The 26,022-nt window shown below is 38.2% G+C and overlaps 1 protein-coding gene across 2 annotated transcripts in view; it reads left to right on the forward strand.

Moving 5' to 3' along the window:
- The window catches only part of C2H1orf87 (chromosome 2 C1orf87 homolog), an 82,506-nt gene that overhangs the window by 9,843 nt on the left and 46,641 nt on the right, over window positions 1–26,022 (forward strand). For both annotated transcript variants that reach the window (XM_037827073.1, XM_037827074.1), the window contains exons 3-6: window positions 4,520–4,739; window positions 22,670–22,810; window positions 23,510–23,770; window positions 25,041–25,162. In XM_037827073.1, the coding sequence (XP_037683001.1) occupies window positions 4,520–4,739; window positions 22,670–22,810; window positions 23,510–23,770; window positions 25,041–25,162 (744 nt within the window). The remainder of the gene's footprint in view (window positions 1–4,519; window positions 4,740–22,669; window positions 22,811–23,509; window positions 23,771–25,040; window positions 25,163–26,022) is intronic.

Below are 26,022 nucleotides of genomic sequence, written 5' to 3' on the forward strand. Positions count from 1 at the left end.
AACATTTGCTACATTAGCACAGGCTTCACATTTCAGCTTCCCCATGGAGTTTGGTGAGATTTTCAGCTGCACACTCTTCCCAGTCCCATTTTATTTTTTATTTGGTTGTTGTCTTTTTGAAAAAGAAAAGTCTGGTTGTGTTGATTATCTCTTATTACTTTCAAATAAGAGCATGCTTTCATTTACTGAAATTAGATCCCCATTCACTGCTTTGGCACACTCTGGTCTGTCTTCTCCGGGGGGTTAGGGGCTGTTATATGGTGCACAGTTGGAAATTGGTGTCATTGAGTCGATGCCAATGCTGGCAGACCTTTAAGATGGCATCTGGTGACCTTTTTGCTGAGCCCTCTGGGTCCTCCATTTGAGATTTTATGTTCTCAGTAGGAGTGTAATCCAAATCAAATGTGAGATCTAGTAAGTTGGAACTACATAGGAGGTGGGGCAATAGGGGATCCCTACATTGCTTTGGGCAGAAGATGCTACTAGATGCCCTTCCAATGATTTTTTTTCTAAACCTGAGTCTCTGAGCTCTTGTAGAGGGTGGCACTAAAGGGCTGGTTTGCAGGAAGAGCCCAGTGTGAGAGAGGGAACAATTGGACAGTTTTCTCCTCATTTATTTATCATCCTGCAATGCAGTAATCTTCCCTAATTGCTCTAGTTCTTGGATGGCACTAAACTCTTTGCAGCCTCCCTGGGAGCAGCAGCTGAGGTCAGAAGTACATATATGAAGCTAGCTGTGTCTTGCTTCAAGATAGTACTGATGGCACTTTTTCCTTCTTTTGAAATGGCAAATTTCTATTCTCAGTAATGTAGGTAGATAGTACACTAAATAGAAGAAAGAACTGTGAGTTTGTGAACAACATAACAACCAATGTGTGTTGTTGTTTGTGCTAACGACAGACACATGCTGTTTCTCAGCTGGGGAGTCATTTTCATGATAATTTTTAAAGTGCTATGTATTTTTTTAAAAAAACAGCTTTTATTTTGAACAGACTTAACAGATTATTTTTGGTTTTACATCTACTGTGGCTGTTTTAACAGACAGGCAGAAACATTTCCCATTTCTTGGGCAATTCTGTATTGAGACACCCCACAAAAGAATTCTGAAGGTGATTAAAGCAAAGGTAATAATAAATCTCCCTTGCCTTCATCTAGAGGACTTAACTCCCTGCCTCATGACAATTTTTGCCTTAAAATCCTGCATTTCCTGCTAAGGTTGCCTTTTTCTCTACTTTCTGCTCCTCACAAAGTCCAACACTTCCATGTATCCTTTTCTGATTCTACATGGAGTAGGGTGAGTGCTTAGGATCTGAGGTTCTACAATCCAGTAGGCTTTAAATCCTGGCTCTGATACTAAAAAGCTATGTAGACTTCGACAAATCGCTTGATCTCTCTCAGCCTTAATTTCCTCATCCTATAGAGTAAATGGCTTATAGTGTGGCTGTCACAGTTAAATGCTCAATAATGCTATTATTTTTGTAACCCTTGCAGATCACACTTATTTCTCTTTCATACGAGCTTCAAATAACATCGATTCTTTATAGCATTCACTTTTCCATTTATTTATATGCTAATTATGTTTTATATTATTTATGTAAATTTTATACCAATTTATTTTAACACTGTAGAAATATATCCATATATACAGAAAAGTGCACAGCAAAATTACACAGCTCACTGAATTTTCACAAATGTGATTCACCCATGGAACAAACCCCCAGATCAATTAACAGAATAGTAGCAGTATTGCAGAACACCCCCCTCAGGCTCCATTCCAGTCTTTACCTCACCCCCTCTACCAAAGTTAACCACTCTCCTGACTTCTAGAAGCAAGTTTATTCCAGTTTTTAACTTTATAATTTGTGTTATTTTTGGACAGCCAAATGAAATTTAAGTATCTTGAGGGCAGAGACCATATATTATATCTCTTTTTTCTTTGCAAGGACTATTTGTTATATACCTATACTCTTACTCTAGTATCCCATCTTTTCGTGATCATTGAATTGCACTTGTCTGGCAAAGCCCCAGCCATGGATGAGTGCCACCATCTTCCTTCTTTGCCTCTCCACTGGGGCTATTGGGCACTACTAGAGGAGAGCACTGATGTTCCAAACATTTGTGGTCTCCAGCTTTAACTAGCTACTCAGTTGTGTCTGGCCAAACTTAATCCACATCCTTAACACCAAGATATCAGCGAGGCTTGCTTTCTTTCCAAAGACTACAGCATTCTGGTGTTGCTGCTGGCAGTCTTTGGGGGTCCTTGGCTTTCTGGTCACAGAGCAATACCCTCTCTTTCTTCTGTTCTTCCAGTTTTCTGCTAACTTCCTCCTTCTCCCTATGGCCTGCTCTCACCCTGGCTTCCAGTTCTTTTCTTTATAAAGCCTCTAGTAATCCAGATTAAGGCCACCCTGCTTCAGTTAGGCACACCTTAACTTAAAATAACATCTTCAAAAAGGCCAATCTACAATGCAGTCACACCCCCAAGGATGTGAATTAAGATTAAGAACATGTCTAAATTGGGATTTAAAATTCCAACTACCACAACTACCCAGAGGGTTACTTATATGTTCAAATCATTGCCTATGGTTTGGTTTTATTCAAATCAACAAATATTGTAGCAGTTACATTATACTCAGATAATATGACGTGCTTTAAATTGGATCTTTTCCATTGTGTCAGCAATGCAATGATATAAATAAATAATGTAAACAAAGCATTTACAGAATGTCTTCTAGGCATGAGGCATAACTATTTTATTTTTCTCATACAGAAAATTTGGAATATAGTTTTATAAGGTCAATATGATACAATGTAGTATAATACAATGTAATATAATATCTTGACTTCTACCACCGAAAGATACTTAACTGTTAACCCCTGACATACTTACTTTTAGTTTTAATATATATTCTCACATGTAAACACACACATTACATACATGCATTTTAAATAATTGAAATCATTAAAAGTATTCATAACTATTTTAATGGATTCATAACATTCCATCATATGAACATAGAATGAGATAATCAATCCATCTATTACTAGATATTTAGAGTTTCTAATTTTTCTTCGTTTGCATGTTTCCTTTGTAGGCATTCTTAAAAATTGATTTACTAAATTAAATAGTTTGAACAACTTCCTGGCTCTTAATATACATTGTCAGGTCACCCACTTTAAGAATTAGAAGTGCCTTATTATTTTTATTTGCAATCCTTTAGTTATTAAACAAGGTTGAATAATTTTTTGTTTACTGTTTTTATTTCTTTGAATAATTTTTATATCTTTGAAGCATTCCTGTGGAGTTTTTTTCTTTTCTTTTTTTTCTATTTAACACAAAACCTAAATGGAGGACCAATGATGAAAAAAAAGGTCTCAAGGTGAGGCAATTGAGGAAGGACAAAGAGAAGAACTGAGACTGACATGCTAATTTTATTTTCCTCCTTTTCTAACGGGAAAGGCTGAAAATACTGGTTAGGTTTTGTTTTGTTTTGCTGTCAGAATGCAATAAACTGGAAATGGATTGGCTTTTACAATGAGGGTTTATTAGTTCACAAATTTACAGATTCAAGGCCATGAAAATGTTCAATTAGGGCATCAAGAGTAAGATACCTTCTCTGAGTAAAGACCAGTGGCATCTGGGGTTTTCTGTCACATTAGAAGGCACACGGCGATGTCTTCTGGTCTTTCTTTTCCTAGAGTATGGTTCCAAAATGGCTTTCTCCAAAATATCTCTGGGCTTCTGTCTCTCTTAGGTTCTCTTGGCTCCTGCTTGTTTCTTCAGGGGTGTTTCTGTCTAAGCATCTCTCATAGCTTCTCTTGGCTCCTGTGGGCCCTCTTTGCATCTCCCAGGGGCAAACTCTGTGCTTCATCTCTTAGCTTAGCATCTCCAAATGTCTTTTTGTCTGCATCTCCAAGCATCTGGCTGGGTCTGTGTTGGCTCTGAGCACTCTCTCTCTCTCTCCCCCCTAGCTCTTTTATGGATTCCAGTAAACTAATTAAGACCCACCTGAAATGGACAGGGTCACATCTCCATGGATATAATCTAATCAAAAGGTCCCACCCACAATTGGGTGGGTCACACCTCCATGGAGACAACCTAATCAAAAGATCCCACCCATAAGAGGTCTGCCCCCACAAGAGTGGATTAAAAGAACATAGTCCTTGATGGGGTACCTGACAGATTCAAACCAGCACAGGTTTGTAATTAAGAAAAGTGATAACCTTTAGTGTTCAGTTTTGACACTGCCATTACTCACAGTAAGGGTTGTGGGGCAGAAGAGTAGATTATCATTATGAGTATGAGGAAGAGGGTAGGGGAAAGATAAGGGCCAAGAAGATCACAGCCTCTCTATGACCAATGATCTCCAGACAAATACCCAATGTTTACTTGTGCATTCCACCATGCTGAATTACCACTATTCATTCCACCAGACTAACATCTTCCTTTTCTTAGGCCAGCCTAGAGCATGCATAGTCTGCCTTGTGAGTAACGAAATGCAAAACTATTTCTTCACAGCAAGAAGAATGAGAACTTGAAGACAGAAACTCAAACAGCTCTCCAGAAATCAGTGACTGGTAAATCAAGGCAGATGAGCAAAGATCCCTCTGCTCTCATTGATTCCACCCATCACCAAATTGATTATAACCCAGATGCTGTAGGGAAAAGCAAGAACCCAGGAAACAACCAAAAACCCATCCTAACAGGAGCAGCCAGTAGTAGACTTCTGGATGGCAAAGTGAGTGACAAAAAACACCAAAACTTTTCTTGATAATTTGCTAGGAAAATTCTGAGTCAGGATGGAAACACAGTTTCACCCAAACACACACTTTATAAATGGTTATTAATATATTCTGCATAAGATAGAAATTGCAATCAAAGTTTTTCATCCTGAAAAGGAAGTTTAAGGTCATTTTGTATGTTGTATCTTTGCTGACCACCAACTGAATTTGTCAATCTACTGTACCTGTGGCTACTTCACCACAGAAAAATGGCTCAGTGAGATAATAAGTGTCACTGTATATGCAATTTTGGGGTGTGTTTGTGAATGGAGCTGTCTGCTTTAACAGTACAGTAAGAGATCATTCAGTTTCAAAATCCAATGCAAACTTGTCCAGATATCAGAAAAGTATAAGCCCAAAACTCTTTTGATAGAAATATATATCATTGCATTCTAAGAATCAGCCAAACAATCCATAACAAACTAATTTGATAATGATGAATCTAAATGATCAGTAATTTGTAATTAAAAAGCAAGAACAACAGCAATTGAAAGCTAGATCCAAATCAAGACAAACCTTATGATTCATTGATAACAAAGTACCATTTGAAAAAAATTGCTGAAATTGCAATTAAACAGATACATAGAGTAGGAGTTTTGCGTTGCTGCCAAGCATTAAGTGACAGCCAGATATTTTAGTAGAATACTGAATTAGAGTCTGCAGCAAACTCTAACGTAACTATTTTTAGATTATAATTTTAATAGTCCTTACTAAATCACTCGCATATCGGCTAGTGTTTAGTCATATGAGGAAATGAAAGCCTATGGATTTGCGATCTTTTGCCTGTAAGAACTATGGAAAGTTTTGCAATTTGGGAGCAGTTAGCAGGCAACCAATGGACCCTAGATTATACTCTATAAAGTATAGTTGAACTCTGAGGTCCAGAAATAAAAGTGACTTGTCCAAAATGTTAGTGGAACAGCTTAAAGTGGAATTCTGCCTAATCCCTACTTAATGAGTTCTTTCTTCTTGCCCATAGGTGAGTTCTTGAATTTAGGGCCTGGAGGAGCAGGAGTTAAGGAATCTACAGATGTAAAATAACCTATTATGAACTTCTAAAGACCTCTGAATATTTCCCCTAATTTCGACTCTGGCATTAACATATTTGTCATCCTTGTTGTTGCTCTCTTAGGATAAACTTGTCAGTAATATTAGAGTTAGGAAACACTATTATTGATTACTTGCTTTCAGATAAATGTTTTTATTTGCCCCTTGAAATAAACCTTGTGAGGTAGGTGACATTGTTATTTCCAGTCACGAATGACAAAAGTTTGATGGTGTAACCCTATACTACTAAGTGTGGGGATAAGATGTTTATCTAAATTTTCTTTCTGTTTTTCTGTGTTTAAATATTTTATTGATCTTTCAAAATATAAAATATTATATAATCATGTAGAAATCTTGGAAACAGGGGAGAATATAAATAAGAGGAATATAAGGCACAGCTAAAGAAAACTGTTAGCATAGTGAGCTATTCCTTTCCCTTCTTTCCTCGCTGCATAGACATACAGAATGAAATACCCTCCATTATCCTGCTTGATTCAATTCATATCAAGAACTACCCCTTGGCATTAAAAAATTCATCCTAAGCCTCATTGTTTATGGTCTTGTTCTAAGCACTTTACACGTTTTAAATAATTGACTACTTCTAAGCACCCAATAGATAGGAACTCTTATTATCTTCAGTTCATGGATGAGATAACTTAGAAACAGAGAGGTCATAAAGCTGGGAGGTGGCAGAGCCACAATTCAAGCCCCAGCTCTAAGTACTTCATCACCAAACTGTATTCATTCCTTTACATGCCTTTAAAATGATGAATTTAAAAAAAAGCCCTTTTTGATGGACATTTAGGTCATTTCCAGTTTGTCTCCTGTAAGCAGAAATCTGTTTCTTGACACTCCTCCATCAAGATGCCCTTTTCTGCCATGACTGTGCATTAACCATTATGATGGGTAGAAAGTTCGTTGGGTAAAGGGTTCTCGGACCTCATGACAGAGCTGGCTTCTTTGCTAGCTCTGTGGTACCAGGTGGAGATGATTTGCCCTTCCCCTCACAGAGCTCAGTGAGGTTTCTTGTGGGAGCTCAGTAGGGCTAACACCCAGCCACCAAACACAGGAAGGCCTCACGGGATGTGTGAGGCCTGACTAATTAGTTCTGTCTGCTGGGTGTATGATGCTGGCCTGCCAGATGGCAGCCACAGTTGCCTGGTACAGAGACCCTCATTACCACCTTGACTAAGTGGTAAATGGACTCCTGCTGCAGATAAAGAAGCAACTGAAGCAGAACTCCTACTAGGTCCTTATCCCTCACACATAGATGAAAATAAGCTTTCCTGCCTAGGACATAGCAGGCAATCTGGGCTGGCTGAATCTGTTCCAAAAGGTTGCTGGTAAAGATTGAACCATTGTGGGTGAGGATGAGCAAGTGTGAGACTCTTTTCCAAATTACAGATCAAATTTGAAGAGTATGCTCAGTAGGAGGTAAATAAAGCTGGAAAAATTAAGAAAATCAATAGTTTCATGTTATTTGAAATCAGTAAGAGGCCGTAGAAATTTATAAGTACAAACCTTCATTTCATAAATCCAGAATGAGAGGCCAAGAGGTCTTAAATTATTTGTCCAAGTCCCCACAAGAAAAAAGCCTGGGTCCTCTGACTACTGGCCCTACTATCTTTCTGCTTCCAAAATCCACTCCTTAAGGGTAAGTTTTTGAAAATACAAATGGTGTTTATATTGTTTCCCAGAAGCATCCGCTCTGCCTTCTCTCAGAAAATAAAAATGAATGTGTGACTAGCAACAAAGCCAGTAGCACAGTTTCAAAAATAAAATTACAGTGTGCTTTTTGCATCTGGCAACATGAAAATGAAAGTGTTAGTGCTTTAATTTTAATAATCGTGACAGTTGATTAGTACAGTGCATTCTTGTCAAAGCTCTTTTGCATGTTTTATCTCGTTTGTTCTCCACAATAGCCCAGTGAGGTAAGCAGAGGCAGATGTTGTTATCCCCATGTTATTGGTGAGTAGACAGATGCCAAGGACATTTCCACTTGGATGTGCTTGAACAGTTCAGATTCAACATGATCAAAGCAGAACCTTTGATCCTGCGCTTTCTTCTTCCTGTGGTCTGCATCTCACAGAATGACCCCACCACTCTCCTAGTTGCATGAGAAAGAAGCCTGGGCATTGCCTTTCCCCTTTTCTTTCCTCAACTCTTATATCCAGTCAATCACTGAGTCTTTTAAATTCTAACTCCTCCCTGTCTCTCAAAAATGTCGTTTCTTCTGTTTCCTCTGCCATTACCCTTGCCAGACTAGATGATTTCAATTATCTTCAAAGTGGCTTTCCTGTCTCTAAGCTTTCCTCTCTGTTTTGGGCAGCTATTGTAACAGTACTGCTGTGTAACAAATCGTCTCCATATTCATTCATTTACATCAATAACAATTTATTGTCACATTTACCTATGAGCTAAGGTGGCTTTTACTTATCCATTTGGGCTTGGTTGTGGTTGGCTACAGATAGCAGTTTTGGTTTAGGTCTGCTCTGTATTTTCCTTATTTGTTCTAAATCCAGTGGATTCCTCAAGACATGTTCTTCTCATTGTGATGGCCACATTGCAAGAGGATAAGCCAACTCATAAAAGTACATTTCAAATCTTTGTGTCACATCCACTAACATTCCATTAGCCAAAGCAAGTCACATTGCCAAACCCAATAGCAATGGGGTAAGGGGATATTTACCATCTCTTGTAGGAAGAAATTCAAAATCATGTGACAAAAGTCAGGAATTCAAGAAGGGGTAAAAATTTGAGAACAATAATACAATCCACCACCCTGTCCAAACTCTTCTTCATTTTGCAACCATAGGTTACTTTCCAAAGCATGCATTTAATTAAGACTAGTGCCTAGTTTAAACTCTTAAAACCCATTGTTAGATACCATTTCCTTAGTAGAAAGTGTGAACTCCTTGACATGGTTTACCCTTACAGTCTCAACTGTGCTGGTGGTTTGAAGCTGAATGTTCCCCAGAAAAAAACATGTTCTTAAATTTAATCCACTCCTGTGGGTGTGAATTCATTTTAAGTAGGACACCACTGCATGTATCTGCTTGAGCAGCTTAGGAAACCAAAACAGCTGTCTACTCTCCACTTGCCTCCAGTCCCCGTCTTTCATTAATCTGAACTATTGTTCAATTAGAGTTCTGTTCACTTTTATTTCCCATACTTTGCCCATGATATTCCTTTTGTATGAGACGTTCTTCCCTCCTTTCACTTGATTAACTCCTAATCATATTAGGATCTAAACTTAGTTATCAGTTCTGCCAAGAAGCATCATTGTTATCTAAAAGACTAAGTGTATTGCCTTCCCTAATGTTCTTCTAAATCAATCTGTGCATGTCCCATGGTGGTTGTTGTCATACTATAAAATAGGCTGTTTCTTTGACCCCTTCCAAAAGTTTATAATGCCCGTGGGAATGAGAATTGAGTCTTCTTCATTTTTGTTTCCAAAACGCCTCTCTCCATATATATTAATCCAAAAGCATCATCTTACTTAATGGGGAAACACTAGAGGCTTTCCTGTTAAAGTCTGGAAGGAGTCAACAGTACCCACTATTTCCACTGGTTTTTACAGATATGTTGGCAGTATTAGCCAATGCAATTATTACTAGAAAGAAGTTATAGGCCTCATGATTAGAAAGGAAGAAATTATACCAGTTCTATTTTCAGATAAGATTAGATATCAAAAGTCTCAAAACAATTAATGGAAAAATCACTAAAACAGTAAGAAAATTTGTCAAACTAGAAAGCTATAAAATCAATGTACACAAATCAAGGGCATATATGTAAATATATAAAATACACATGTATAATTTATATATATGTATATATAAAAACAAAAACTAGTTAGAAGATAAAGTGGAAGAAAAGTCCACTTGCAATAACAAATAAATAAATGCATAACTAATTAGCTAATAAAAAATTGATTGAATACCTAATACTTAATAAGGAATGTCCTAATATTAATGAGAAAAAATATAAACACTCCTGAAAGACAAAAGAATGAGAAAGCATATTATGTTTTCATACAGAAACTGTGACTATCAAGATGGCAATCCTCCCTGAGGAAATTTATAAATTTAATGTGATTCCAATATAAATAGTATCAAGTTTTGTTTTGTTTTTGTTTTGTTTGGAGCTAACCAAATTGTTTGTAAAGGTAATTTGGGATAACAGAAAAGCAAGAATAGGCAGAAAAACCCTGAAAAGAAGCGCCACGTGAACAGGGGTACCCCTACCAGATCTTAAAACAATAGATGAAAGAGCAATAAAACGGAACAGAAAAATTATTCAGAAATAGATGCAATAGCATATGGTAATGTATGTGATAAAGGCAACATCTCAAATTAGTATGGAAAAGATGGACTTTTTAATAAATCATTGTGGGATAATTGGATGGTGTCTTCATTGCCCAGGGCTGCCATAGCAAAGTACCATAAACTGGGAGGCTTGAAACGATATCAAGTTATTGGCTCACAGTTCTGGGGGCCATAAGTCTGAAATCAAGGTGTCTGCAGGGCCATGCTTCCTCTGAGACCTGTTGGTGAGAATCCTTCCTTGTCTTTCTCAACTTCAGTTGGTTTGCCAACAGTCCTTGGTGCACCTTAATTTGTAGCACTTCAACCTCTGCTTCATCACATGGTTGTCTTGCCCCCGTGTTGAAAATTTCCCCTTGTAAAGACACCAGTCATATTGGATTAGGACTCACCCTAATCAGTTGGCTTCATTCTAACTAATCATATCTTATAAGACCCTCTTTCCAAACAAGGTCACATTCATGGGACAGGGGTTAGGACATAGCTTCTGTGGGGACACAGTTAAAACCATAACAAATAGTGACAGGGCAAAAATGTTAATGTGGGTCTATTCCTAATTTATTATACATATGTATGACATGTATCAGGATATATTTCAAGTGGATCAGAGATTCAAATGTAAAAAATAAAACTTTATAAGTAGCATAAGTAAATATGGCTGATTTTTCTTTATAATCTGGGAGTGAGGAAAACTTTTTAATGTGACTCAAAATACAGATACAATAAGAAAAAAATGTAATGATTTTGGCTGTAAATATGTGGAGAAAACACTGTAAGCAAGGTACATAAACACAAAAGAAACTGGGAAATCTTGAACACATCATAGATAAATCCTTAACATATACAATCTTCTATCTAAAAATAAATAGGCAAAAGGACAATAAGTCACTAGAAAAATGGACAAATTATATGAACAGATGGTTCACTGAAAAAAGAAATGCACATGACCCTTAAACATATCAAAATACCCAACCTTGCTCTTAATAGGAGGCGTGTAAATTAACACTATTCTGAAGTAGAATTTCTCACCTATTAGATTGGCAAAAATTATGAACACTTACAACATACTTTTTTGGAAGGCTGTTAGGAAACAGTTCTTCCATTACATTGCTAAAGGAAATTTAAAATGAAACAACTGCTTTGGAAGGAAATTTGGCAATAATTAGAAAAATTACACATGCATTTATTTCTTACATGAAATTCCCACTTTCAGAAATCTATCCCAAAGATACACTGGGAAATGTTAAAAGACTTATGCAGAAGTTATTCATTGCAACATTATTTGTAATATCAAATGCCTGGAAACAACCTAAACACTCATTAATAAGGGACTGGCCGAATAAACTAAGGTATATCCACATATTGGAATACTATGAAACTGTAAGAAGAAATGAGGAATATCACTATATATTGCTTATATATGTCTATCTATCTACCTCCCTATCTACGTACTTTGTCTATCATCTATCTATCTATTATAGATATATAGGAGTATCACTATATATCATTGTATGGAGTAATCTAAGTTCATATATTATTAATTTAATAAAGGCAAGGTAGAGAAAAATGTATAGATTATGCTACCTGGTGTCTTTCTTTCTATCCATCTCCCTATCTAATCTATCTATCGTCTATCCACAGAGATCAAGGATAGGAGCCATACCTCACTGAATAAATCTTGTTTTGTAAATTTGGCTTTGGAAATATATAAATATTTTATGTAATTATAAAACAAAATTAAATGTTAAAAAAGGCAATTCCTATAAACCAAATACAAAGTAAAATACTTAAATCTGTATTAAATATTTATTGCTGCATTTCAAATTACCCCAAATCTTAGCTTCTTAAAACAGCAAATATGTATTATCTTACACTGTTTCTGAGGGACAAAAATCAAAAGCAGCTTATTGGGGTGATTCTGGGTCAGGGTCTGTGCCACTTTGAGTGTATCATGTCCCCCAAACGCCATTATCTTTGATGTAGTCTTGTGGGGCAGATGTTTTGGTGCTGATTAGATTTGCTTGGAATGTGCCCCACCCAGCTGTGGGTGATGACTCTGATGAGATATTCCCATGGAGGCATGGCCCCACCCGTTCAGGGTGGGCCTTGATCAGTGGAGCCATATAAATGAGCTGACTCAGAGAAGGAACTCAGTGCAGCTGTGAGTGACGTTTTGAAGAGGAGCAAGCTTGCTAGAGAGGAACATCCTGGGAGAAAGCCATTTTGAAACCAGAACTTTGGAGCAGAAGCCAGCCACGTGCCTTCCCAGCTAACAGAGGTTTTCTGAACGCCTTTGGCCATCCTCCAGTGAAGCATTAGCAAACTAGAACAGGGTCTCTCATGAAGTTCCAGTTAAGCTGTCTGCCAGCACTGCAGTCACCTGAAAGCTTGTCCTCCAGGTGGAGGATCTGCTTCCAGCTTCACTCATGTGACAGAGGCCTCAGTATCTTGCTGGCTGCAGGTATCTCAGATCTCTTCATCTGGGCCTCTCCATAGGGCTGTTCATGACAGAGCTTCTAGCTTCTCGCAGAGTGAGTGATCCAAGAGAGAACAAGAGAGAGAGAGAGTGTGTGCAACCAAAATGGAAGACACAGGGTCTTTTATAACCTAATCTTGGAAGTGAAATAGTGCTTCATTTACAGTATTCTACTTTTCACATATGTTAATCCCTATTAAATGTAGGAGGGGAATATACTGGAGGCAGGGGTCTCTGGGGGCCTCTTGGGGATGGGATACCAGATGAACTTGACTGTATATTAATTTGTAGTAAAAAGAAATGGAATAGAACTATTTTAAATGACTTTAAAATATAATGGCTTCAGTGTAGGTCCTTAGTATGCTATATACTCTAAGGAACATACTTTTTGAAAAAAAATCTTAAAACATTTCAGTAATTGTTTTGCTGATGTTAGTCTGTGTGTACAACGTATGATGAAGCAAATGTATCCTCTTATTGTTTGTACTTTGGACTCTTAGTGTAGGAGAAATAAGATATAGCTATAATATTGATGAAAATATATAAAACCTCTATAGTTCTACATTTTAATTGGAAATATGAGTATGAACACTTAAAGAAATGTATTTCCTAATCCTGTCCACTGAAAAAAATTAGAAATAATAACCATCCCAAAAGCAGTTGAGCACCCTCACACCAGTATTGGGTTTCCACAAATTCCAAAGGCTGACTCCAGATTTGAGCCTGGAACATCTGTTTATACTAAAAGCAGTACCTATAGCAAAGACCTCTCAGGTATTGTCAAAAAATGACTCAGGATCTAACTCAAAGAGGTTCCCTCTAACCAAAAATGGGACAATTCAGGTATCAGTAAATATAATAATTGCAATAGTTTGAAACACATCAAATATATTTAAACCCAAAAGCTTACAAGGATTCTTTAAAAAAAACAATCACCTTTGAAGGATGATAGGAACCCAGTCATTATTTAAAATAAATATCAGCACATGGCAGAGTAGGGAGGTGTGGAATTTAGTTAGTCCTCTAGACCAACTAGTAAATAGCTAGGTACAACTAGTAAATACTCTGGAACAATTGTTTGGGGGACATCCATGACTGGACACACATCATAGACCAGTCTGGAAAGGGTGGAATGGCTGAGATCTCAGCATAGAACTGTAAGTAAAGCCCTTGCATGGGTTGTGCCCCTCCTCCATTGGCATGTCTCTACCAGGAGCAAGGGAAGGTAGCTCAACCAAGCTACAATTGAAGTTTTAATTAACAATTGTGGACTACTGAAAACAAGCTACGAGGACAGATAAACCCGGAGCATGGAGGAAAGGAAACCTGAGGTTTTTCCCAGCAAAAAGGAGGCTGTGTGATGGGAAAAAAATAAAATAAAATAAAGATGGGGGCTTTTGGTTTTGGCTGAGCTCAGAATACTGGAAAGGGCTGTTCCCTAAGCAAAGTGGCACAAAGAACTGGGCACCAACTCCAGCTCCTGACTGGCAAAAGTGGGGGGCTGAGGACTGGTTTTAAAAAGGAGATTTTTTTCTTTTTTTTTTTCTCTCATTCTAAATAGCTCATTAGAGAAAGCTTCCGGTATTTTCATTTATCAGCATTGACCCAGGCAAGGGTGGAATTAAGATAGTTCGAAAGTCAAAGGAAGAAGTAAAGTTAAGGAGATAATTCCATAAAGGGAATGACTTCTCTAAGAAAAGGAGGGGCAGGGCTCAACTCAAGTGGCTTCTCTCCCTCAGAGAATTCAGACCTCAGGGCCTGGGAAAAAGAAAAATAAACAGCTTAAGCTTGGCTTCTGACTCACACAAGGTCCCTGACAGGGACAGAGTCTGCTGAGAATTAAAGGGACTGCACCTCTTAAAGCCAGTGGGATGCTGCAGGCTGACAAGTGCCACCTGATGGACAGGATAGGAAAAGCACAGAGTCTAGAGGCCTCACAGGAAAAGTCTGACAACCTGCTGCATCTCATCCTCAGGGAAACCTGATACTGAATGTAGCCTCCTCTTGACATCTGGGTCCCTCTGGTCTGGGAAAATCTGATTGGGGTAATCAAGGAAATCAGATATCTAGATAACAAAAAATTACTAGTCATACTAGGGAAAACAAGGATATGGCCCAGACAAAGGAACAAACTTACACTTCAAATGAGATACAGAAGTTGAAATAACTGATTAAGGATGTTCAAACAAATATGTTAAAGCAATTCAAAAATCAATGAGTTGAAGGAAGATATGACAAAAGAGATGGACATAAAGAAGACATTGGACAAACAAACGGAAGAACACAAAAGTTTGAAAACACAATTGGCAGAAGTTATGGGAATGAAAGGCACAATAGAAGAGATGTAAAACACAATAGAGACATAAAATAGCAAATTTGAAGAGGCAGAAGAAAGAATTAATGAACTAGAGGACAGGACATCTGAAATCCTGCACACAAAAGAACAGGTAGGGAAAAGAATTGAAAAATATGATTATGGTTTCAGGGAATTAAATAACAACATGAAGTGCATGAATATACGTGTCATGGGTGTTCCAGTTTGCTAATGCTGCCAGAATGCAAAACACCAGAAATGGATCAGCTTTTATAAAAGGGGTTTATTTGGTTACAAAGTTACAGTTTTAAGGCCATACAGTGTCCAAGGTAAGTTATCAACAATCAGGTACCTTCACTGGAGGATGGCCAATGGCATCTGGAAAGCCTCTGTTAGCTGGGAAGGCACATGGCTGGCATGTGCTCCAAAGTTCTGGTTTCAAAATGGCTTTCTCTCAGGATATCTCTCTCTAGGCTGCAGTTCCTCAAAAATGTCACTCTTAGTTGCTCTTGGGGTGTTTGTCCTCTCTTAGCTTCTCCAGAGCAAGAGTCTGCTTTCAACGGCCATCTTCAAACTGTCTCTCATCTGCAGCTACCCTCTCAGCTTCTGTGCATTCTTCAAAGTGTCCCTCTTGGCTGTAGCAAGCTCGCTCCTTCTGTCTGAGGTTATATAGTGCTCTAGTAAAATAATCAAGGCCCATGCTGAATGGGCAGGGCCACACCTCCATGGAAATTATCCAGTGAAAGATCTCGCCCACAGTTGAGTGATCACAACTCCACGGAAACATCCAATCAAAAGTCTGCAACCCAATCAACACCAATATGTTTCCTGCCCACACAAGACTGCATCAAAGATAATGGCATTTTGGGGGACATAATACATCCAAACCAGCACAATGGGTGTTCCAGAAGAATAAGAGGAGGGAAAGGGGGCAGAAAGAATAATGGAGGAAATTATCACTGAAAATTTCCTATCTCTTATGAAAGACATAATATTACAGATACAAGAAGTGCAGTGCACCCCAGACAGAAGAGATCCTAATAGACCTACTTCAAGACAGTTGATAATCAGATTATCAAATGTCAAAGACAAAGAGGTAATTCTGAAAGCAGCAAGAGAAAATCAATCCATCACATACAAGGGAAGCTTGGTAAGACTATGTGCGCACTTCTCAGTAGAAACCATGGAGGCAAGAAGGCAGTGGTATGATATATTTAAGATACTGAAAGAGAACTGCCAACCAAGAATTCTATATCCAGCAAATGTGTCCTTCAAAAATGAAGGAGAGTTTAAAATATTTTCAGACAAACAGACACTGAGAGAGTTTGTGAACAAGAGACCTGCTCTGCAAGCAATACTAAAGGGAGCACTATGGGCAGATAGAAAAAGACAGGAAAGGGAGATCTGGAGAAGAGTGTAGAATTGAATAACTATCAGTAAGGGTAAAAAGAGAAACAAAAAAATTAAAAATAAAATAAGATATAACATATAAAATCCAAAAGACAAAATGGTAGGCAGTAAACATTACATTGAGTGAAATTAGCCAGAAAGAAAAGGACAAATACCATATATCTCACTAATGTGAACTAACATTAGTGAGCAAACTTTGAGAGTTAAAGTTGAGAACGCAGGCTATCAGGAGATAGAAAGAGTGTAGAGATTGGGTATTTGATGCAGAAGGAGTACAGAATGTTCACCAGGATTAATTGTCTAGAACCAGAAATGGATAGCACATTACTGGGTGATGGTAGCACAATACTGTAAGTACTCTGAACAAAGATGAATGTGGGTACAGTTGAAAGAGAAAGGCTGGGAGTATGTATGACTCCAGAAGGAAAGATAGAAGATAAAGACTGGGATTGTATAACTTAGGGAAACCTAGAGTGGACAATGATGGTGATTAAATGGACAACTATAAGAATGATTTTACATGAGGGAGAACAAAGAATGTCAACATTGAAAAGTGTTGAAAATTGGATGGTATGGGGGAAAATACAATCAATGCAAACTAGAGTCTATAGTTAACAGTAACATATAATATGCTTCCATTAATTATTAACAAAGACAATATAACAAAGCTAAATATCTATAAGTGGAGGATATAAGGGAGTGGTATGGGATTCTTCATGGTGTTGTCTGACCTTTTCATTGGATTTTATTTTATATTTTCTTTTATCTTTTTTTTTTTAATTCATGTTTTTCCTCCTCTTCCTCTTTGTGGAAGAAATGGAAATGTCCTCATATAGATTGTGGTGGTGAATGCATAACTATGTGATTATACCAGGAATCATTTATTATTTACTTAAGATGGATTGTATGATGTGTGAATAAAATAAAACTGTTTAACAAATAAACAGAGGGAAACAAGTGCTGTAGAAAATGTGGAGAGAGGAATGCAACTTTTCACTGTTGGTGGGAAAGTGGAATCGTGCAGCCCATCTGGAGGGCAGTGTGATGGTTCCACAGGAAGCTAAGTATGGGGTTGGCATATGGTCCTGCAACCCTGTTACTAGTTATGTACTTGAAAGAACTGAGAGCAGGGACACAAATGGACATTTGCACTCGGGTGTTTATGACAGCAGTGTTCATGATTTTCAATGGATGGAGGTGGCATAAGGGTACATCAACTGATAAATGGAATGGTGAACTGTGGTGTATGCATACAATGAAATATTGAGTGGCAGCAAAAAGGAATGAAGTTGTGAGGTGTGCAAATAGGTGAAAAGACCTTGAGGACAGTATGCTGAGTTAAATAAACCAGAAACAAAAAGACAAATATTATAATGCCTCACTAATGAGGACTAACTATTATGTGCAAACTCTGAGAATTGAATCTAAGAGCATAGGCTATCAGGGGAAGGCTTATTGTAAAGGTTCCTTGACTGTAAGCTATTACAACAGTCACACCTATTCATGAGCTATAATGGTTATTTCTAAATTCTGAGATACTGAGCTATTTGTATAACCTGGTCAGTCCCTGGAACTTCAGGTATCTGTGTGACACCTGAGACTCAGAGCCAGAGTTTGGCAGCTATGAATATCAGCATTACCCCATACAGCAACTGTTAAGGAAGTTGCAAAAGAGATCAGACTTCAGTTAGAGCTATGAATGAAATGGAGTTTGTTAGGACTAAGGTAAATCAGAGTAAAGGATGATATTGACTGTGTTTTAAAACTTCAACTTCTGTTTGAGACCAAAGGAAGAGATGTCAATTTGGTGCAAAATCTATATTTTCTGTAGCATACTGTATAATTTAACTTGTATGGTCAGTTCATTGAAACAACATAATTACATGAAATGTTGAATAGGGAGTGAGATCTGGTTGGTTTGTACAGGTTAGTCTGAAGCCCCAGTACATCCCAGAGTAATTTGGGCAGAGAATAAAATGTATTTGCAAAGCCCCCTTGAAGGCCTGGGGAAAAATGTGGAAATATTAAACTTCCCCACCTGGGGAATTTCTGATATTCTCGCAAGAATTGGGGACTACCAGCTTAGTAGCCTGAGCCCTCGATCTTGGGGATTGCCCTTATGAAGCTTGTTATTGCAAAGGACAGACTAAGTGTACTTATAATTAAGCATAATAGTCACCCTAGAGAACCTCTTTTGTTGCTCAGATGTGGCCTCTCTCTCTAAGCCAACTCTGCAGGTCTCCCCACTACATGGGACATGACTCCCAGGGGTGTAACTCTTCCTAGCAATGTGGGACCTGATTCCTGGAGATGAGCCTGGACCCAGCATCATAGGTTTGAGAAAGCTTTCTGGACAAAAAGAGGGGAGAGAAATGAAACAAAATAATGTTTCAGTGGCTGGGAGATTTCAAATAGAGTTGAGAGGTCATTCTGGAGCTTATTCTTATGCTTGATACAGACATCTCTTTTAGTTTTTAGTGTATTAGAGTAGCTAGAAAGAAATACCTGAAACTGTTGAACTGTAATCCAGTATCCTTGATTCTTGAAGATAATTGTGTGACTATATAGCTTATATGGTGTGACTGTGTAATTGTGAAAACCTTGTGGCTCACATTCCCTTAATCCAGTGTATGGACAGATGAGTAGAAAAATGGGGATGAAAAGTAAATGAATAATGGAGGGGAAGAGGGGTATGGGATGTTTTTGGTGTTCTATTTTACTTTTATTTTTATTCTTATTTTTGCCTTTATTTTTTGGAGTAATGAAAGTATTCAGAAATTGATTGTGGTGATGAATGCTCAACTATATGATGATATTGTGAATAACTGTACACTGGGTGATTGTATGTATGTGAATATATCTCAGTAAAAGTTCACAAAAATATATAAACAAATAGTGAAATATTGGTACAAATGAAACACAGAAATCAAACACCAATTTAGTAACCATTCTTTGAGTGTTGTAACTTGCAAATATTGGAAGTATAAAAAAGTCTTCAAAGATTACTTATAAATAAAACAGTTTTTAAGTGGTTACATTGTAGAAGGAAAAGTGAATACAACAAACTGTCTTGATATTGTGCAATGGATAGCTGTGGCTTGGGAGAAAATTTACAGAGACTAGATCAAATGCAGATTTGAAAAATTTCTGGTTTTCAAACAACTTAGATCAAGGTACCAATTATTTTAGGTAAACACCACAAAACTATCTTTGCTTGAAGTCATTTTGGGCTATTGTGTCTTCCCCCAAAGTATTTTGTGATTCAAAGTAAAGCAAATGAGAGAAACCTTTCTTTATTCATGAATCAAAGTCAGCCTTGTCTCTAGTCTGGGAGTCAGCAGTGTAGGAGACAGTTTCCACCCACAAGGAGTTCATGTTCTGTTGGAGGGAGGCACACAAAAAATAACAAATAAATCATAATACAGTCTTAAAATTTACTAAATATTTTATATACATCATAGGGCTCATTTTTTCACAACATTTCTAAATATACTTTCCCCTTTCCATCAGCAAGGACATAATATTTAGTCCATGAAGTCAAAGCCCCAATATCTATGAAGCCAAGAATCACGCTGCCTTATTGTCCTGGGTCTGTGTGTACTGCCAAGATAAAGATACTAAATAACCTTTGTTGTTTAAATGAGAGTAAAGGAGGCTAAAGTACACCTTGGCTCTCCTGGAATAAAGTATTGATAATTGCTACTTTAGAACACCCTAATATAGAAATGTATACATTCTTAGAGGCAGAAAATTATTTATATGTGGCTGAAAATGGAAATATTTTATGTTGCAAACAACTTGCTAAGAAACATTCTGCTGGGTACAAGATGTCTGCAGCATGTCTGAACTACCTGACCAAATATTTTGCAGAGTAAAATTGCTCTACTTATCTTAGGGTAGTAACAAAGAGCAGGGCTTGAATCTTGTCTGCAGAATTTACTAAGGAATAAATTTTGGACGAGTCTGATCTAGTCATTGCTCTATTGAAAACGTTTCCATGGTTCCCCATTGCTCCCAGGATAAAGCACAAGCACCAACGAGACTTACAGAGTCATTCACCCCCTTTCTCCTGCCTCCCTCCCCAGACTTTTCTTTTTGATCTTCCCACCACTTAAACTATGAACTATTTTTAATGCTCTGAAAGCATCCACCTCTCTCTTATATACATATATGCCTTTGGGGTTTTCTATATCCAGTTCCTGTAATCTTTCTTTCCTTCTCATACTCCCTCCCCACTCTTTAGCTCATCCAAACCTAAATCTAACTCATCTTTCAAGCCTACATTTCCATGTCATTGCTTCCAGAAGGCCTTACCCAACTGCCAAGTCCTAGCTAGGTAAATGTCTGGAGTGTTCCAATAGTGGCCCTTATCACCCCCAATTATACTTTTGTGGTCACTTGTACCTCCCACTATTTGCAAGCACTGTGAGAGCAGCCACCGGATCTGTGTTGTTCACTGTAGTGCCTAGCACAGTGCCTGGCCCAGACTAGGCAAGCCATAAATATTTGTTAAATGAATGAATGAAGTTCTGCAAGTCTCAGCTTTCCAAATGTTGGAAAAAAAAAAAAAAGAAAGAAAAAAAAATGGAGTTAATACTGCCTGCCTCATGGGGTTGCTGTAAGGATTAAACTGAATGCTGTAAGCAAAGCCCTCAGTTAGTGACCTGTAAAGAGTATATTCCCCATAAATAACTCTTGTTATTTTTATACATATTCTTGAATTCTCTGTCACCCTAACCGTTCTCAGCTCACTCTAGGGAGCTTCTTGATTTTTCGTTAAAATATTTACTGACTGTAAAGCATCGACAGGTTGCTATCTGTAGTTATGTGTTATGCAAGGTGACCGTCAATTGAGTACAGTCCCTGGGTATTCAGTGAGTCCTCCTAATCATCTCTCCTTTCAATTACCTATTAAAAATAACCACGCTCAAGGGCAAGAGGGAATGGGATTTTATTGATCCTTGTTTCATCATTCATTTTGCTATAACCTTTAATAACATTGCTCTTGGGGTATAATATTTTGGGCTTTTTAATATCTTGTATTCCATTTTTGTCAAGGTTCACAACTGCCTTTGCTGACCTCTCTAAATGTGCTAATTACAGCCTGAGTATGCCTTTATGTGTAAAAAGAACATTATGTTTGCTGTTTTAGTTTGCTAATGCTGCGGAATGCAAAACACCAGAGATGGATTGGCTTTTATAGAAAGGGGGTTTATTTGGCTATACAGTTACAGTCTTAAGGCCATAAAGTGTCCAAGGTAACACATCAGTAATCGAGTACCTTCACTGGAGGATGGCCAATGGAGTCCAGAAAACCTCTGTTAGCTGGGAAGGCACATGGCTGGCGTCTGCTCCAAAGTTCTGGTTTCAAAATGGCTTTCTCCCAGGATGTTCCTCTCTAGCAAGCTTGCTCCTCTTCAAAACGTGACTCACAGCTCTTCCAGAAACTCCCCATTATCCATTTAAAAAGCCGTTCCAACATGTTCGGTATTTGCAAACTCAGCAGCAAAAGCACCCCACTCTCGGTACCAAAATCTGTTCTAGTTTGCTAATGCTGCAGAATGCAAAACACCAGAGATGGACTGGCTTTTATAAAAAGGGGGTTTATTTGGCTATACAGTTACAGTCTTAAGGACATAAAGTGTCCAAGGTAACACATCAGTAATCCGGTACCTTCACTGGAGGATGGCAAATGGCGTCCGGAAAACCTCTGTTAGCTGGGAAGGCACGTGGCTGGCGTCTGCTCCAAAGCTCTGGTTTCAAAATGGCTTTCTCCCGGGATGTTCCTCTCTAGCAAGCTTGCTCCTCTTCAAACCATCACTCACAGCTGCACTCCGTTCAGTCTCTTTGAGTCAGCATGTTTTATATGGCTCCACTGATCAAGGCCCATCCTGAATGGGTGGGGTCACACCTCCATAGGAGTATCCCACCGAAGTCACCACCCACAGCTGGGTGGGGCACATTCCAAGCAAATCTAACCAACACCAAAACGTCTGTCCCACAAGACCACAAAGATAATGGCATTTGGGGGACACAATACATTCAGACCGGCATATTTGCCTTCAAACACCTTATGTTCTACTGAGGTTTTTTTTTTTTCTGCAGGTCTCAAGCACCTCCTTTCTTGCAAAAATTAAACAGCATCTAATTATTAATATTTTGTAGAACATGTGTTTTGGGGATTAAAGTAAGCTGGGGTTCATCAAGAACTGGAAATGTGTTTTAGAATATTAGTCGACTCATTCATATTTTCCCTTCTTTCTTCCTTGTCTCTTCCCTTTACTGCCCCTTGCTCACATTTGTATTTGTTTCTTTAAGATTCCAAATCAGGCAAATGTTCATTGCAGCTCTGTACCAACTGGAGACCAGTCCCTCTCCTACATCCATGGTCTCCCCAGGAGAAACATTAAAGACTGGTCCTTGGAATGGATGGTGAGGGGCAGCTCTGATGTACATGAGGTGTGTATACTGAGTTGTTGAGATGTTTTCTATTGTGGATGGAGGGGCATTATTTGTTAACTGTATATTTTGTTGTGAACCAGGTCATAGGACAGTCTGAGGATGGACTGATGGACACCCAATTTCTCTCCTGAGCTCTAGATACATCCAGCCAGCTCTCCAGGAAGCTTTCCCTGGGGAGCCCTCAAGCAAAGTCCATATGTCTCAACTGAACCCCTCACCTTCCTCCTACCTTCCTCCTTTTCAAGGGTTCCTGTTGTGGGGAAGAGCCACCATACTCCCAGTTACCTCCACAAGAGCTGGGCATCATCCTCAATCTGCCCCTACTCCAACCCTAAATCCCTAGAGCCAATGGGTCTCTATGATCTGTTATTCCAGGTTCTCATAAAATTGTAAGTTATTTTTAAAAGACAGATGATACACAATACCTTTTAACAGTACCTTTTAACAGAATAGGTACTCTGAAATAGTTTTCTCTCTTTCTTCCCCTTAAGGAAAAGAAAGACTGAGACACTACACTAGTGAATACACCCAGATTCAATACTTACCTTCAGGTGTTACTGGCTTGCTCTGTTTTAGGCCAGGCCTGAAAGGGGATGGTCTAATACCTGCCCCACTGCCCCTCTGCATCTTTGCATTGGCCTTCTGACATCGTGTTTTAGAGCCATGTTGAATTTTTCTTTCCATTGATTATGTCAGGATTTTGGTCAGAGGCCAAGTGAAACAAGAGAAGACACTTTTCTTCTGACCCTTGTCAGAAGAGAACTCAAATCACAACCTTTGAGTTCCAGCTTATTAGACAAACTTCAGAAAGAGCTGAAGATCCTGGACCCTATCTCTTCAGGATCTCTTCTCCAATCTCAGCTGAGCCGTCTCCTCTTGAGGCATGAAGTTCCTCTGCAGTTACCGACAATCAAGATTCTTTGCCAGAGATTTTCTAAGAGAGACACTCCTGAAATGGTATGGCTGTCTCGCTGTTTTATATGTGGAATCTTTTGTTTGTCTTCCTTGTACCCACTCAAGTAGCAGAATTAAGAAGTTGGCTTCTTTTTTGAAAATAATTTCTGCTAATGGTCCCTAAGATAAAAGCCTATTTATATTCATATGTGGGGAAAAAAGGGCATTCTCATGATTTAGTAATACAATAAATGCAAATTATCTGGGCCTAGAATTTAGTAGGTGCTCAAATAAATGTTAGTTTTCTCCCTTGCCTGTCTCTACTCTGCCAGAATCAAATTATTTTTATATCTATGAGAAACATTTAGCAATACGGTGTTAACTTTCAATTTATTAGTACAACCTGTGTGAATCTTCAGTTCAATCAGATTGTCTGGCTTGAAACCTAATTTATATTAGGGACCCTATCTAGCTTCCATCCCACCCCTACTGCTATTAACCCCCACTACCCTAGAAATATTTGCCCTCCAAAGTCCCCTGGTTGTCATCCAGTCCAATAATGGAAATGGATGACATTCCTTCAGTCCTTTCCTGTGTAAAACAAAGGTCTTGTGATTTTCCACTGAGGCCAACAAGGTCTTGACCCCAAATAAATTGAATATTTCTAAGTACATAATATATTATGCATGTGTGCATAATAAATATATATGTTTGATAAACGATAGATGATATAGATAGATGATGGATAGATAGATAGATAGATAGATAGATAGACAGATAGATAGATGATTGATAGATAGACAGACAGGCTAGGTTAAGTTATGCTGCAGTAACAAACAACCCCAAAGTCTCAGTGACTTAAAACAACAAAAGTTTATTTTTCATACACATTTCATTTTCATAATGAGTCAGCCATGGATCCTTCTCAGCACTGTCATTATCTTAGCTCAAGGACCCAAGCTAATGAAGTGGACACTCTGGAGCATTTGTGGTCGTGATAGCAGAGAGTAAAAAAGGGGGCTCTGGAGGGTTTCATGGAAGTTTAATCCTTAACCCAGAAGCAGCACACAGCACTTCTGCTCATAACCCATTGGCCAAAGCTGGTCACATGCCCCTAACCACAAGGCAACTGGGAAGTACAATCCTACCTTTAATCCAGAAAGGAGAATAATTGGAGTATTTGGTAAATGGCACAAATAATTACCATACTATATTTTCAAGCGGGTTTAAAACTTTTAATGATAAAAATTTTCAAAATACATCTACTACAGCAGACCTCTTTCCAGTATGTGTTAATTAAATGAGGATGTTCTGTTTTGCATTTAATTTTCAGGTGAATTATGGAAAGCTACTCTGGTTTTTGAAAGTTGCAGCTTCAGGTGACCCACAGCAAAGCAAAACAGCTATGGACAGTGACCCGAAGAAAACTCAGAGCCACAGAGATCAGAGCCAAAGGTACTTTTTTCCCTTTCTGTGGGCATATTGTCCCTCAGCTTGTAGGGTTGACAAGGATATTGGAAGTCATTTACTCTAAACCCATATCCAATTCAGAATTGTTTTGCTCTCCACCAACACTTGGCTTATGCTTAGGGTTTTCTTTCTCCCTTGTTTGCAGGCCTGCATAGAAAGTTATTTGCAGTGATTGTGTATGTTTCTTAATTCAAACATGTATCTTTTTAGGAGGTTGCCATGTAAAAACCTCATTATTAAATAAGAAATGATCATGTGCTGGTGCAGAGCTCATCAATTAAAGTCTGATTCCAGAAATAAATTCAGTCAGTGAACTCCTGGGTTACAGACACTAGCAAAGAAAGGTTTGAGGTACAAGAATCAATAATCCCTTCATATAATCTCAAGAGAAAGAAATGACTCCAAGTCAAAATAGTATGTAAGGAATATCATTAGAGATGAGACACAGTAAAGCATGATATTCTCCATGTTTATCAAGAGAAGTGACAAAGTACAGTGGTTGGGAGCACAGCCACTATCCCAGATGCTAGGCTCATCTTGTATCTCTGTCACTTTGTGGCTGTGTGACCTTGGGCATATCACTTAATTTCTCTGTGCTTCTATTCTCCAACTGTGAAATGGGGATAACAGTAATTGATTTCACTTCATTTATTTCTTTGTGAGGTAAATGAGTTCATAATGCAAAGTTCGCATATGTAGTTAGTGTTATATAAGTGTTTATTCTTATTTTAAAATATCCTTCCCAAAGGCACTCATTTCAGTTACAAATAATGTGGCATAATGATTAAGAGCCCTAGCATGTTATTTCCTTCACTCTAGGAAAAATGCAAGGTTTCCTGTAAAAA

Source organism: Choloepus didactylus, chromosome 2 (genome assembly GCF_015220235.1).
Source record: "Choloepus didactylus isolate mChoDid1 chromosome 2, mChoDid1.pri, whole genome shotgun sequence".
In the NCBI taxonomy this organism is placed as follows: Eukaryota; Metazoa; Chordata; class Mammalia; order Pilosa; family Megalonychidae; genus Choloepus; species Choloepus didactylus.